Genomic DNA, 13711 nt, shown 5'->3' on the forward strand with positions numbered 1-13711 from the left:
CACTCACATACAATCATATCCTGCGGGCTTATTCAGGGGCGGGGTGGGGAGAGATAGGCAACAGCGCATGCGCAGCTCAGACCGAAGCCCCAGGTTGAGTTCGCGCTGCACCTCTGAGGCCAGGTGAGCCGCTCCGAAGTGGGGGGCGGAGTCAGAGCGGCTTGTGGAAGCCTGCTTCCGGCCACGTGGTACCATGAATGACCAATGGGAAGACTTGATGTCACCCCCGCTTCCTCACCCTGGCAACGGGCGGGTGACTACTTCCGGTGCAGTGAAGCCTCGGGGCTGAAGCGGGTGAGTGTCCCTCTTTCCCACGCTGTCCGCGCGGCTGCCGCCTCCGTGCTGCTGGCTCTGTGTGTGGGCCCCGAACGCTCGCTGGGACGTCCTCTCGGGTCCGAGAGGGGGCGGCGCGCAGGACACCCCTTGCCCGGGGCGGGGCTAGAGGAGGGGGCCAGGATGTCCCTCGTTCCCTAGTCTTGGTCGCTCTTGGCCCCGTAGTCCCCCTTCCCAGCCTCATCTCCGGCTTGACGTCCTCGTGGCCATCGGGGAAGGACTGTCTGTACGTGGGGAGTTCTCGCAGTCCTTCACCCACTTTGCAGTCTCGGTCTGGAGATGTCTCAAGAGTCCGAGGTTCGCAGAGAGCCGAGAATGTGCGCCTTGTTCTGGGTGGCGGGTTGGGGCCAAGGCAGCCCCTTACTTAGTAATAGAGGCCTGATGAGAGTCCTGCGGGTCGTTAGCATTTACTACTCAGGAGGGAGAGGAAGAGGAGGAGAAGGAGGAGGAAAGGACCGAGAAGATGGAGCAGCTGGAGAAGAGGGGGAAAAGCAGGAGCTGGAGGTGTCCTGGAAATCGAGGGCATCATGTTTCCGGGAGGAGGGAGTTCAACTTTCCTGGCTTCTGTAGGGGAGGGGAAGGAAAGGTATTTTAGGGACCATTAGATTGCCGAATTATTATTATTCTGTATTAGCTAAGGAATTTGTACTTACGTTCTTGGGAGTTTAATAATTTATCTTTTTGTTTGTTGTAAATAAAACTTTTTCCCACCACTTAAAAAAAGCAGTGCTTATTAAGGAATATCTGGAAAATGCAGAAATAGTTATAAAGAGATCACCTATAGTTCTGCCAACCCAGCACTTTGATCTTTTTCTAATATTTTATTCATATTAACCTATTTGTGATCATAACGTATGCATGTAAAATGCGGTTATAACTAAGAGGCACAGTTACATACATTGTATTCATTGCACGGATAGATTGTCTTTTTTCCTCTTGAGAAAGTCTTATTAAGGTATTCATACACCATATAATTTATTCTTTTAAATTGTACATTTCAGTGGTTTTTCTCATATTCACAAAGTTATACACCCATCACCACTATCCACTTTCAGAACATTTTCATCATCCCCCAAAGCAATCCTGTACTCATGACAGTCACTCCCCATTAGATTCTCCCCTTTCTCTCCCAGACCTTGCAACCACTAATCTACTTTCTGTGTCTGTGGATTTTCCTATACTGGCATTTCATGTAAATGGAATCATAGAATATATGGCCTAAGTTGTCTGGTGTCTTTCGGTTAGTATGTTTTCAAGGTTCATCAATGTCTGTGTATCAGTATTTCATTCTTTTTTATGAATGGGTAATGTTCCATTGTGTGAATATACCACATTTTGCTCAGCCATCATCAGTGAATGGACATTTAGGTTGTTTACAGGTTTTGGCTGTTTTGAATAATTCTGCTATAAACGTCTGTGTACAAGTTTTTGTATGGACGTATGTTTTCAGTTGTTTTGGGTATATACCTAGAAGTGGAATTGGTGGGCATATGGTAACTCTATGTTTAACTTTTTGAGTAAGTGCCACGTTTTCCAAATTGGTTGCACCATTTTACGTTCCCACCGGCAGGTTATAAGGGTTCTGATTTCTTCATATCCTTGGGAGCACTTATCTTTCTTTTTGGTTATAGCAGTCTTGGTGCTTATAAAATGGTAGCTCATTGTAGTTTTGATTTGCATTTCACTGATGGCTAATAATGTTGAGCATCTTTTAATGTGCTTACTGACCTTTTGTATATCTTTGGAGAAATGTCCGTTTACTTCCTTTGCCTATTTTTAAATTGAATTGTCTTATTTTAAAGTTGTATGAGTTCTTCCTATATTCTAAATGTAAGTCCCTTTCCAGATACATGATTTGCAATATTTTCTTGCATTTTCTCCCATTTTATGTGTTGTCCTTTTACTTTCTTGTGGTGTCCTTTGAGGAACAAAAATTTAAAATTTTTGTGTGGCAGCTCGCACCTGTAATCCTGGCACTTTGGGAGGCCAAGGTGGGTGGATCACTTGAGTTCGAGATCAGCCTGGCCAACATGGTGAAACCCCCATCTCTACTAAAAATACAAAAATTAGCCAGGCGTGGTGGTGGGCGCCTTTAATCCCAGCTACTTAGGAGGCTGAGGCATGAGAATCGCTTGAACCTGGGAGGTGGAGGTTGCAGTGAGCTGAGATCAGGCTGCTGCGCTCTAGCCTGAGCAACAGAGTGAGACTCCGTCTCCAAAAAAAAAAAAAAAAAAAAAAAAAAAAAGGTTTAAAATTTTGGTGCAGTCTGATTTATCTATTTTTTTTCTTTGCTTGCTTGTGCTTCGATGTCATATCCAAGAAACCATTGCCAGACCCAAGGTCATAAATATTTACCCCTGTGTTTCCTTCTAAGAGTTTTATAGTTTTAGCTCTTACATTTAGGTCTTTGATCTACTTAGAATTTTTTTTTCAAAGACTTGTCAAGTGCAATAGGGAGGATATTTAGAGTTAATTTTTCTATACGATGTGAGGTAGGAGTTCAGTTTCATTCTGTTGCATGTAGATATCCAGTTTCAGCATCATTTGACGAAAGGACTGTCCTTTCCTCCATTGAATGGTGTTGACACCCTTGTTGAAAATTAGTTGATCATAAAAGTGTAGGTTATTGTTTTCTTAATGGTTTTTCTGTATTGGACATTTAGGTTGCTCCCAGATTTTTGTTATTTTAAATTATCCTGTGTTAAACACAGTATAAAAGGCATAAAATCTTTTGTCTATTTAGTTATTTTGGTAGAAAGTTTTCTCAGAAGTGGAATTACTGGTTCAAAGGTGAATTTAAGTATGTCCTGGAAGTTCATTTAATGCTGGGCGTGGTGGCTCACGTCTGTAATCCCAGCACTTTGTCTCTACTAAAAATACAAAAAATAAAATTAGCCCGGCATGATGGTGTGCGCCTGTAATTCCAACTACTCAGGAGGCTGAGACACAAGAATGGCTTGAACCTGGGAGGCAGAGATTGCAGTGAGCTGAGATCACGCCATTGCACTTCAGCCTTGGTGACAGAGTGAGACTCTGTCTCAAAAAAAAAAAAAAAAAGCAACAACACAGTTATTTATTCATGAGTTATAATAGCTTAAGAACTGGATTTCTGTCAAAGCCCTTTGCTGTAAGATGGATGAATTCCATGACTTACTTCCTTTTTCAACTGCGTCTTAAAGAATAAGCAAACCTACAGCAAAAAACTTTAACACCACAGCAACAGGGCACGTGGTAGTTTTCAAAGTGGTGTAAAGAAAAAAAAATGTGTCATCACATAGTAGGAAAATAAAACAATCTTTTAGAGAGATGAGACAAGATTTAGATCTTAAAATAGTGCCATGAAAGTCCCTGCAGAAAGAACAATGTTATAGACTGCATTTCTCTCCTGGCCTTGATAATCAAATTAATGTAAACTCATCTTGGTCTCAGAAACGGCCACCTTAAATCGTCTCTTTTGGTAGATAGTACCAAGTAAAAAAAAAAAATTCAAATGTAAGAGGCTATTAGGAGAAGATTAAGTTTCCCTTTCATCCTTGCCCCTTAGTCGGCTAGTTCTCCTTAGAGGCATCTGTGGTGATTTGTGTCTGTATAGACTTGTTTCTACATAGAGTATCTCTGGAAAGATAGTATATATACACAAAATTATACATTTAGAGGCTCTTGATACTTACAAATTTTCTTTTTCAAAATGGTTATATCAGTTTATGGTGCCAGTACAGTGCTAGTAAGGAAAATTTCATTTTGGTTTGTATGTTTTTGAATATTGTTTCTCTAATATTGGATACCTAATTTAAATGTCCTCTTTCATGTATTGCCTGATCATGTCTTTTGGCCTGGTATTTGTTTTGATTGGAGTTACCCTTTATGAGCTTTCTTTTGGCAGCCTTTTTTAGATGGTTGTTTTATGATAGCCTGGATTTGGTAAGAAAAGTTAACATGCCTATGAGCTGAACAAGAGTTGAGCAAAAGGAAGTTAAATGCTTTAGGGAGAGATCTGTGGGATTTGGAAAGTTGAGAGCAACCCAAACTGACTTTAAGGTGAGATAGAAGTGGGTAGTGCTATTGAGAAAAAGGAGTAATATGGAAATAACTAGATTTTGGGAAAAGATGAGCGTGTTTTGGTTAGGCCAAGAGTGAGGTGGACCTAGACTGAGCTATCCATAAAACTTGTGGCTGTAGCTAAGACAGAAGATAAAGTTAGGAATCATCTGATTTGCTGAGAAGATAGTTTTGAAAGGTTGGCAGTAGATGAAATTGCTGAAGGTTAGCCGGGAGTGGTGGCTCACGCCTGTAATCTCAGCACTCTGGGAGGCTGAGGTGGGTGGATCACCTGAAGTCAGGAGATCGAGACCAGCTTGGCCAACATGGGATTCCCATCTCTACTAAAAATACAGAAATTAGCCAGGCGTGGTGGCACGTGCCTTTACTCCTGGCCACTCAGGAGGCTGAGGCAGGAGAATTGCTCGAACCTGGGAGGCAGAGGTTGCAGTGAGCTGAGGTTGTGCCGCTGCACTCCAGCGTAGGCGATAGAGGGAGACTCCGTCTCAAAAAAAAAAAAAAAAGGAAAACTTGAAGGAAACATTTGTGATTGGGGTCAGAGGTGGGTTGTGAACTAGGATAGTAGATTTCTGTGTTGCCAAGGAAAGCAGGTGATCAAGAGAATCAAAGGTTGCAAGCAGAATATTAAGAAAAGGTCACTGGGTTAAGTAACTTGGGAAAGGTACAATTTATGGGAAAAAAGACTTTTTTTTTTAAACAGATTAATAAGATCAGTTTATCCATTTAAAGTCTATCCAATGTATCAATTTGCCCATTCAAAGTGTACAATTCAGTGGTATGTAGTGTATTCACAGAGTTGTGCAACCATTACCAAATTCAACTTTAGACCTTTTTTTTTTTTTGAGATGGAGTTTCGCTCTTGTTGCCCAGGCTGGAGTGCAGTGGTGCGTTCTCTGCTCGCTGCAACCTCCGCCTCCTGGGTTCAAGTGATTCTCCTTCCTCAGCCTCCCAAGTAGCTGGGATTACAGGCACCCGCCACCGTGCCCGGCTAATTTTTGTATTTTTAGTAGAGATGGGATTTCGCCATGTTGACCAGGCTTGTCTTAAACTCCTGACCTCAGGTGATCCACCCGCCTTGACCTCCTGATGTGCTAGGATTACAGGCGTGATCCACTGCACCTGGTCCTAGAACATTTTTATCAGCACAAAAAGAAAGCGCTCCCATTAGCAATCCCTCTCCATTACCGTACCCTCCTTCCCTCCAGCCCTAAGCAATCTCAAATCTACCGTCTGTCTCTTTAGATTTGCTTATTCTGGACATTTCATATAAATGGAATCATACAATATGTGGCCATTTGTGTCTGTTTTTTTTCATTGTTTCAATATTCTTTAATGACATAGCGTGTGTCAGCACTGTATTCCTTTTTGTGGTTGAATAATGTTCCATTGTGTGACTAAGCCACATTTTGTTTATCCATCATCAGTTGATGGACCTTTAGGTTGTTTTTAGGTGCTGTGAAAAATATTGCTATGAATACCCATGTATAAGTTTTTGTGTAGCATATGTTTTGAGTTCTCTTGGGTATATACCTAGAAGTGGAATTCTTGGGTCATAGCATAACTCTGTTTAACTTTTTGAGCAACAGTTGCAGAGGATAGACAGGTTGCCAGTGTTATTTAGAAACAATCATGATGAATTTTAATATCATTACTAGGAGGAAATTGCAAAATGTCTGTGTTCAAACATTTCAGAAATAAAGCCATTATTAAAATGATCTATAGAATTTTTTTTTTTTTTTGGTCTAAACCTATTATGTGCCTATGTTTCTCTTTTTGTTGGAAACCTTTTGTGTTGAGTGTTACCTCAAAGGTTAGCTGAAGTATTAGACATTTTTCTTGTGGATCTATGTATTGATTTAAGTACACTTAAAGCAGTTTCACATAATGATTTGTTACAATGATTACAGATACGATGAAAACGTCACAGAGATATTTGATGATAATCTACAGTCATGATGTATTTTTCTTCCTCATCTTAACTGTAAAGATCAAATACTGTGATTTCCCTCCCTTGCATTTGGATTTCCTGTAGTTTATGCATCCCGGAAATTCAATATTCAGAGAAACATACTTGCCCTGTTTTGGTTCTTTGGCTTAGCTCATTACCTAGTGTTCCCGTAAATGAATAAATGAATAAAATCTTTTTTGTAAGTAATTCAGATGGTTCAAATTTGAAAGGTTCAAAGGGGTGAACAGTGAAATTTCTATCCCATATTTTGCTATTAGTTATCCAAATCTCCTTTGGTAATCAGTATTGTATGACTTTTTTGTTTATCCATCCAGATTTATACTTTGCATATGGTACTGCAAATACTTCTGTACCATACCTTAACAAATTAGTTATTTCCATTCCTTTTTTACTTACCAAATGTGTTTGAGACTGTTACATATATTTTTATCAAGTTTTCTCATTGTTTCCAATGGCTGCTTTTATTTTTAACCACTTCCATCAAGACATTTTTGGGTCTGTATCTTAATTTTGATTGATTTTACCAAATTGCTATTGTTGAGTCATACCAATTTATACTGCCACTAGCAACTTATGAGAGCTCCTGTTTTTCTGTACTCTCAAAATATGTTATTTTTGATTATTTGCCAATCTAAGTTAAAAAATGGTACTTAAGTGTAGTTTTATTTTGCATCTTTTTTTTGAGTGAGATTTAGCATTTTTTTGTCCAGTTAAGCTATTATGTAACTTTTCTGCAAACTGAGATTTGTCAATTTGCCCTTTTTTTTGTTTTTGTCTTTTGTTGGCACTCTTTTATTTATTAGATGTCAGACCTTTAATGAGTTATGAGTTAAACAAAAACTGATGTTGGAGCAGAAGTTGCTTCATTTCTAACTGAATAAAAAATATTTCAATAACCATTGGGAGTTGGAGGATAGAGTCATATATTGATAGTTCATTTAGTTGAGCTCCTTTCCCAGTCCAGTGGAACTTTAGGGCCAGCATTTTTGGAGGGGTTTGTTGAGCTTATATGTTTGCTAAATAAATATATTTCAGATAGTGTCTGAGGGAGGGTAGATTGCTCAAGAAATGGAATATTAATCACCTTCCACATTTTCTTTTTAGACAGTGTCGAGAAGCAATGTTTTAAAATCTCTCATATATATTAAAATTCCTGTTACATCCAACCATATAAAATGTTGATGTTATAATTGTGTTTGTATTTTCTTTTTTTTTTTTTTTTTGAGACAGATTCTTGATCTGTAGCCAGGCTGGAGTGCAGTGGCGCGATCTCCGCTCACTGCAACCTCCGCCTCCCGGGTCCCGGTTCAAGCGATTCTCCTGCCTTAGCCTCCTGACTAGCTGGGATGACAGGAATGCACCACCATGCCCAGCTAATTTTTGCATTTTTAGTGGAGATGGGGTTTCACCATCTTGGCCAGGCTGGTCTTGAACTCCTGACCTTGTGATCTGCCTGCCTTGGCCTCCCAAAGTGCTGGGATTACAGGCGTGAGCCACTGCGCCTGGCCAAAAAAATAGGGAAATCTGTACTTTTTTTTTTTTTTTTTTTGAGACAAAGTCTTGCTCTGTTGCCCAGGCTGGAGTGCAGTGGCATGATCTCAGCTCAGGGCATCCTCTGCCTCCCGGGTTCAAGGAATTCTCTGCCTCAGCTTCCTGAGTAGCTGGGATTACAGGTGCCTGCCACCATGCCTGGCTAATTAGTAGTGATGGTGTTTCATTATCTTGGCCAGGCTGATCTCGAACTCTTGACCTCGTGATTCACCTGCTTTGGCTTCCCAAAGTGCTAGATTACAGGCGTGAGCCATCGTGGCTGGCCAGTATTTTCTTACAAAATATAACTATTGTAATTTCTTATTTATGAAAAAATACCTCAGATGACAGTGAGTCAAAGTAGTGTGAGGTTTCATAATCCATACTGCTTAGATGTGTTTTCATTTTAGCCAAAGCTCTTAATTTTCCAAAGCCTGAGTTTTCACTCAATCTGTATGTGGGCTTCTAGACTAATGGTCCCAAGCTCATTTCATGGCTGGGCCAAATATGATGGCATGATATAGACATGATGGCATTATAGGCTGACAGATGAACCCCTAAATTCACTTTGTCAACTCATACATGGCTAAATGATAGCCTATTTCAGAGAAATATTGTGAGAAATAACCAAAAGAAAATAAAAGTAACTGAGGCAGATTCTTGTGAAGTCTTTGGAAGAAAAACATGGTTAGGAAGGCAACCACCACCACAAAACAAAAACAAAACCAGGCATTTAAATTTACTGTTACTTAATAAAAATCAGCACTTTTGTAATAAAAATGTTTTCCTGCATTTATGAATCTATGTAAATATTTGAATGCAATGGTGTGTATATATGATTGATTTTAAACTATTTGTCTTATAGATAAAATGTTATGTAATAAAAATTAAATAGACTCTTAAGCCAAGAATTAAGGGAATTTAAAAATGCCACATAGCAGTGCTTCTCAGACTGTCTCTGTTATAAAAGACCAGCTTTCAAAAATTTTCAATCCATTGTGGACCAATACTTAACGTAAAATACAAACAAAAACTCCCCAAATACCACCAAAAACCAAACATTCAAACAAATTTGAAACTTAAAAATAAAAACTCAAATTTTTGCTTGATTTAGCAGATAAAATTATTAAAAAAAAACATGAGGAACTAGAAAAGAATTGTGAAAACTACACATATTGGTTATTGAAAATGTGCTTATAAAGCAACTAACGTGAATAAAATAATACTCTCTTGTGGGCTGGTAATAAACACTGGGATGCAGACTGTGTTCTGAGTAACCTGCTTTTTTTCTTTTTTTGGAATAGGCAGCTAGGTAACTTCTTTATGTTTCTTTTCTTTTCTTTCTTTCTTTTTTTTTTTTTTTTTTGAGATGGAGCTTACTCTGTCTCCCAGGCTGGAGTGCAGTGGTGTGATCTCGGCTCACTGCAATCTCTGCCTTCTAAGTTCAAGCAATTCTCCTGCCTCAGCCTCCTGTGTAGCTGGGATTACAGGCGTGTGCCACCACACCAGCTAATTTTTTGTATTTTTAGTAGAGATGAGGTTTCACCATGTTGATCAGTCTGGTCTTGAACTCCTGACCTCAGGTGATCTACCTGCCTTGGCCTCCCAAAGTGCTGGGATTACAGGTGTGAGCCACTGCGCCCGGCCCCAAGCAGGTACTATCAGTGGACAGAGAGATTTAAATTCTAATCTTTTTATATTACCCAATTAAATAATTTTATCCAACTTCAGTGGGAATAAGAAAAAATAATTTTAATAAATAACTTTGATACCTTTTTTGTATTACCCAATTAAATAACTTAATAATAGGATTTTTGAATGTTATCTTTGCGTGAATTTGTGTAAGTAACTTGTATATTGGTGGAAAGAATGTATACCATCTTTGCCTCTTTTCTTCTAGGGTAATTCCTCTCCTGCAGTTACTTTTGGATGGAAGTATGCCCCTTTCTCAATAGAAGATGGTAATCTTGGAGAATGACCATGGAGAAGGGGATGAGTTCTGGAGAAGGGCTGCCTTCCAGATCATCTCAGGTTTTGGCTGGTAAAATAACAGCCAAAGAGTTGGAAGCAAAGCAGTCCTATAAAGAGAAACGAGGCGGCTTTGTGCTGGTTCATGCAGGTAAGCTTTGTGGATAGCTTGGAAGATGCCAATAATGTCGATTTTTCTTTTTCTGCCTTGAAGTACACTGAGAATCCTATTTCACACTTGGAGGAGGCAAAACTGCTAGAGAGGAATTGGAACGAAAGCGATTGTTTGACTTTGATATAGTGAAGACCTTTTTTACTCCCCATTTAGAAGATCTTAGAATGGCAGCTCTTCCTTGGTCTTCACTTCCCTACCCCATTATCTACTTTAACTATGTAATAGATGTATTTAGGTTAGGTAGTATTAAAGCCACACAAAGTAATTTTTAAACTCTCGTTTATGTTTTTTAAAAATAATGTTGCTGCCGGAGGCTGAGGCAGAAGAATTGCTTGAACCCGGGAGGCAGAAATTGCAGTGAGCCGAGATCGTGCCACTGCACTCCAGCTTGGGCGACAAAGCGAGACTCCATCTCAAAAAAATAAAATAAAATAAAATAAAATATTGCTGAAAAAATTGTATTGATTCCCGTGTTAGACTGTGGGTATATTAGGGCATAATTACACAATTTTTGAGCTAGTTCACCTTTTTTTTTTTTTTTGAGATGGAGTTTTACTCTCGTCGCCCAGGCTGGAGTGTAGTGGTGCGATCTTGGCTCACTGCAACCTCCACCTCCCAGGTTCAAGCAATTCACCTGCCTCAGCCACTTGAGTAGCTGGGATTACAGACGTCTGCCATCACATCTGTTAAATTTTTGTATTTTTAGTAGAGACGGGGTTTCACCATATTGGCCAGGCTGGTCTTGAACTCCTGACCTCGGGTCATCCACCTGCCTCGGCCTCCCAAAGTGCTGGGATTACAGGCGTGAGCCACCGCACCTGGCCCCCCTTCTTAATATTTTAAGTGAGGAACCTTAAGACAAGAGAAATTAAGTGACTTAAGTGACTTCAGCCACATTGCTGGTTGGTGCTAGAGCTAGCATAAGAAACACCTAAGTAGGCCCTTATGTCTCTGTCTAGTGCTTTTGATGCTATGTCAGCCTGTGATCTTTCTGCTTCAGAGGACCATGAGGACAGACAGAGTGAAGTTCATCCCCTGGGTCTCTCATTTTGAGAGGTCTGGGGTTACAGAGCAGTGCTGCTCTGCCCAGGTTTCCTCAGCAGGCTCTTTTTCCTTTGGCCATTTTTATTTCCTTGCATTCAGAGTCTACTTTCCATGACCTCCGTGAAGAGAGAAGGAATGTCTGGGTTTCCTTTTAACTTTCCCTGGGTAGTTAAGCAAGATGACAGCAGGATTAGCTTTGATATGGAATGAGGAGTAGAACTGTTTCTTCTTGTGAGACTGGTGTCCTGCCTGGCCATTAACCTTTGGCCATATCTAGACTGGGCAACCTGAGAAGCCTTATGTGAATCTAATCCAGAGTATCTAAAAAATTCCAAAAAAACAAAAATGAGGTTTAATTCCATTTTCTCACAGGTGCTTTTATAAGGAGGTGAGGTAAATTTACAGAAATAACCCAGTTAAAAGTAGACCTGGGACTAGAGCTTCTGCCTTCAGACTCCTAGTCTGTGTTCTCTCCACTACACTATGTTGATCATGCATCTTCCATGATCTTCCATGATAACAGTGAGTTACCATATTCAGAGTGAGGGTTTGGAAAGTGTAAAAGAAAGGTCTGAACGTTGTAACAGGCAATAACATAAAGCTTCAATTAGTTGGAAAGCCTTACTTTCTATAACTATCATGACCCTGTCCCTCCTCTCTTAGACAAAGACTAGATGATAATGGCCCTGCCAACCTTAAATAATGGAATTCAGAAGCTGTGATTCAATGTAGAGCTTATGCCCGCACAAAGCTTGAGCATGTCCACCTGGGAAACACTGACTCCAAACAAACGGGGTCAGTGTTCCAAGGTGGAGAAGTTAAAGTTTCATTTATATAAGTAGAGATAGAAAAAGTGTAGCAGGATAATAACATTTTCCATAGGAGACCAGTGCATAAGTTACAGCAATTTGATTGGTTACAGATTGCTACATCCTGAGGAAGATTACTTTTTACTTTGTGAGAAGGGGGAGTGATTTGAGAGGATCTTATCTCTGGTGTTGTTTGATCTTCCTAATTATTTACAGGAAAAAGGCAAAAGTTGCAACTGCGTGTTGTGTGACTCAGGCTGCATAGCCACCTTCTTCTCAAGGCTCGGAATGATGTAATGGTTCAACAGTTGTTTTTTTTTTCTTTTTTTTGAGACTAAGTTTCGCTCTTGTCGCCCAGGCTGCAGTGTTGTGATCTTGGCTTACTGCAAGCTTCACAATTCTCCTGCCTCAGCCTCCTGAGTAGCTGGGATTACAGGCACGTGCCACCATGCCCGGCTAATTTTTGTATGTTTAGTAGAGATGGGGTTTTACCATGTTGACCGGGCTGGTCTCAAACTCCTGACCTCAGGTGATCCACCCTCCTCGGCCTCCCAAAGTGTTGGGATTACAGGCGTGAGCCACTGCGCCCAGCTGGTTCAACAGTTGTAACTTTGAATTATTTAATTTCATACTCTCAGGTAAAGGTTGGTGCTGGGGGCCAGCAAGAAGAGTAGGAACTCTTGAGTTATGGTAGGATATTGTGTGAATTAAGTGACCCTCACTTCTAAATTATTAGAAAGTCAGAGTGATTGATTATGCAGAAGTGTGTATAAAATTCATGTCCTCATCCAGTGTAGAGCAGTTTTTTTAGCACTAGAGTAGACTTGCCCAAACTTTTGTGATTCATGTAGTAGATTCTTGATTTTTCCCACTGCCTATACTGTTTTATCTAATACTCAAACAACTAAACACTTTTTTATCTTAACATTTGAAAGATGAAGTTTATGGTTACTTAAATGAAATAGCAGTATTACTTGCCATAAAGAGAAAATAACTTTAAACACAGTGCAGTCAAAACACTGTAATTAAATTTTAACTAGATCCTATTTGTCAGTGGCTTGGATCCTGAGCGTACCTTTCCATTGCTAAACAGGGAAATTAGCAAGTGTTAACCAGGACTTAAAGATATAGGGGGGCTTTGCTGAGACTTTTCTCTTATTATTTCAAAAGGATTTACATGTTAAGGCTATTAAATGCCCTTGTCCATGACACTGAAGTCATCTCTTTGGAATAGTATCCCGTGCTTTAGGAAATGCTGCTGAAAGCCTGGGACCTCTGAGATCTAAGACAGCCAACTTGAGATCACCTATTCTTATAGAACAGTGAAGGGAGGCTCTGTGAATGTTCAGAGTTCTCTTGAAAAACAGGTTTAGGATTTGGGTATATTGTGGATTCTGGTGGCTTGGGCATCTCTGCTTTCCTGACTCCTTGTATGACATTTTCGTGGGTGAGTGCTTTCTCTACCTTGAGGAAAGGTGGGTTAGGTTTGTGTCAGAGTCTGCAGACCTGTAGGAATTCTAAGGCCTAGAGATGTAGCTTTTTTGTTTTTGTTTTTTGTTTTTTTTGAGTCAGAGTCTCACTCTGTTGCCCAGGCTGAAGTTCAGCGGCACGATCTTGGTTCACTGCAACCTCTGCCTCCCAGGTTCAAGCGATTCCTGTACCTCAGCCCCCTGAGTAGCTGTGATTACAGGCATGTGCCACCATGCATGCATGGCTAATGTTTTTGTATTTTTAGGAGAAATGGGGTTTCTGCATGTTGGCCAGAATGGTCTCAAACTTCTGGCCTCAAGTGATCCTCCCGCCTCGGCCTCCCAAAGTGCTGGG

General features: G+C 40.2%; 1 protein-coding gene across 10 annotated transcripts in view; it reads left to right on the forward strand.

Annotated features, from left to right (window-relative positions):
• The first annotated feature begins 255 nt into the window (after positions 1-255).
• The window catches only part of TASP1 (taspase 1), a 400343-nt gene continuing 386887 nt past the window's right edge, over positions 256-13711 (forward strand). For 7 of the 10 annotated variants that reach the window (XR_001447603.3, XM_077951190.1, XM_077951191.1 and 4 more), the window contains exons 1-2: positions 256-294; positions 9792-10010. Coding sequence is in view for 9 of the 10 variants with exons in the window: in XM_077951190.1 (XP_077807316.1) it covers positions 9866-10010 (145 nt within the window). In the remaining variant the exon portion in view is untranslated. Of the gene's footprint in view, positions 631-9791; positions 10011-13711 lie in introns of all 10 variants that reach the window. The other 3 variants (XM_077951189.1, XM_077951192.1, XM_028828175.2) reach the window with 1 other exon arrangement.

Source organism: Macaca mulatta, chromosome 10 (genome assembly GCF_049350105.2).
Source record: "Macaca mulatta isolate MMU2019108-1 chromosome 10, T2T-MMU8v2.0, whole genome shotgun sequence".
Lineage (NCBI taxonomy): Eukaryota > Metazoa > Chordata > Mammalia > Primates > Cercopithecidae > Macaca > Macaca mulatta.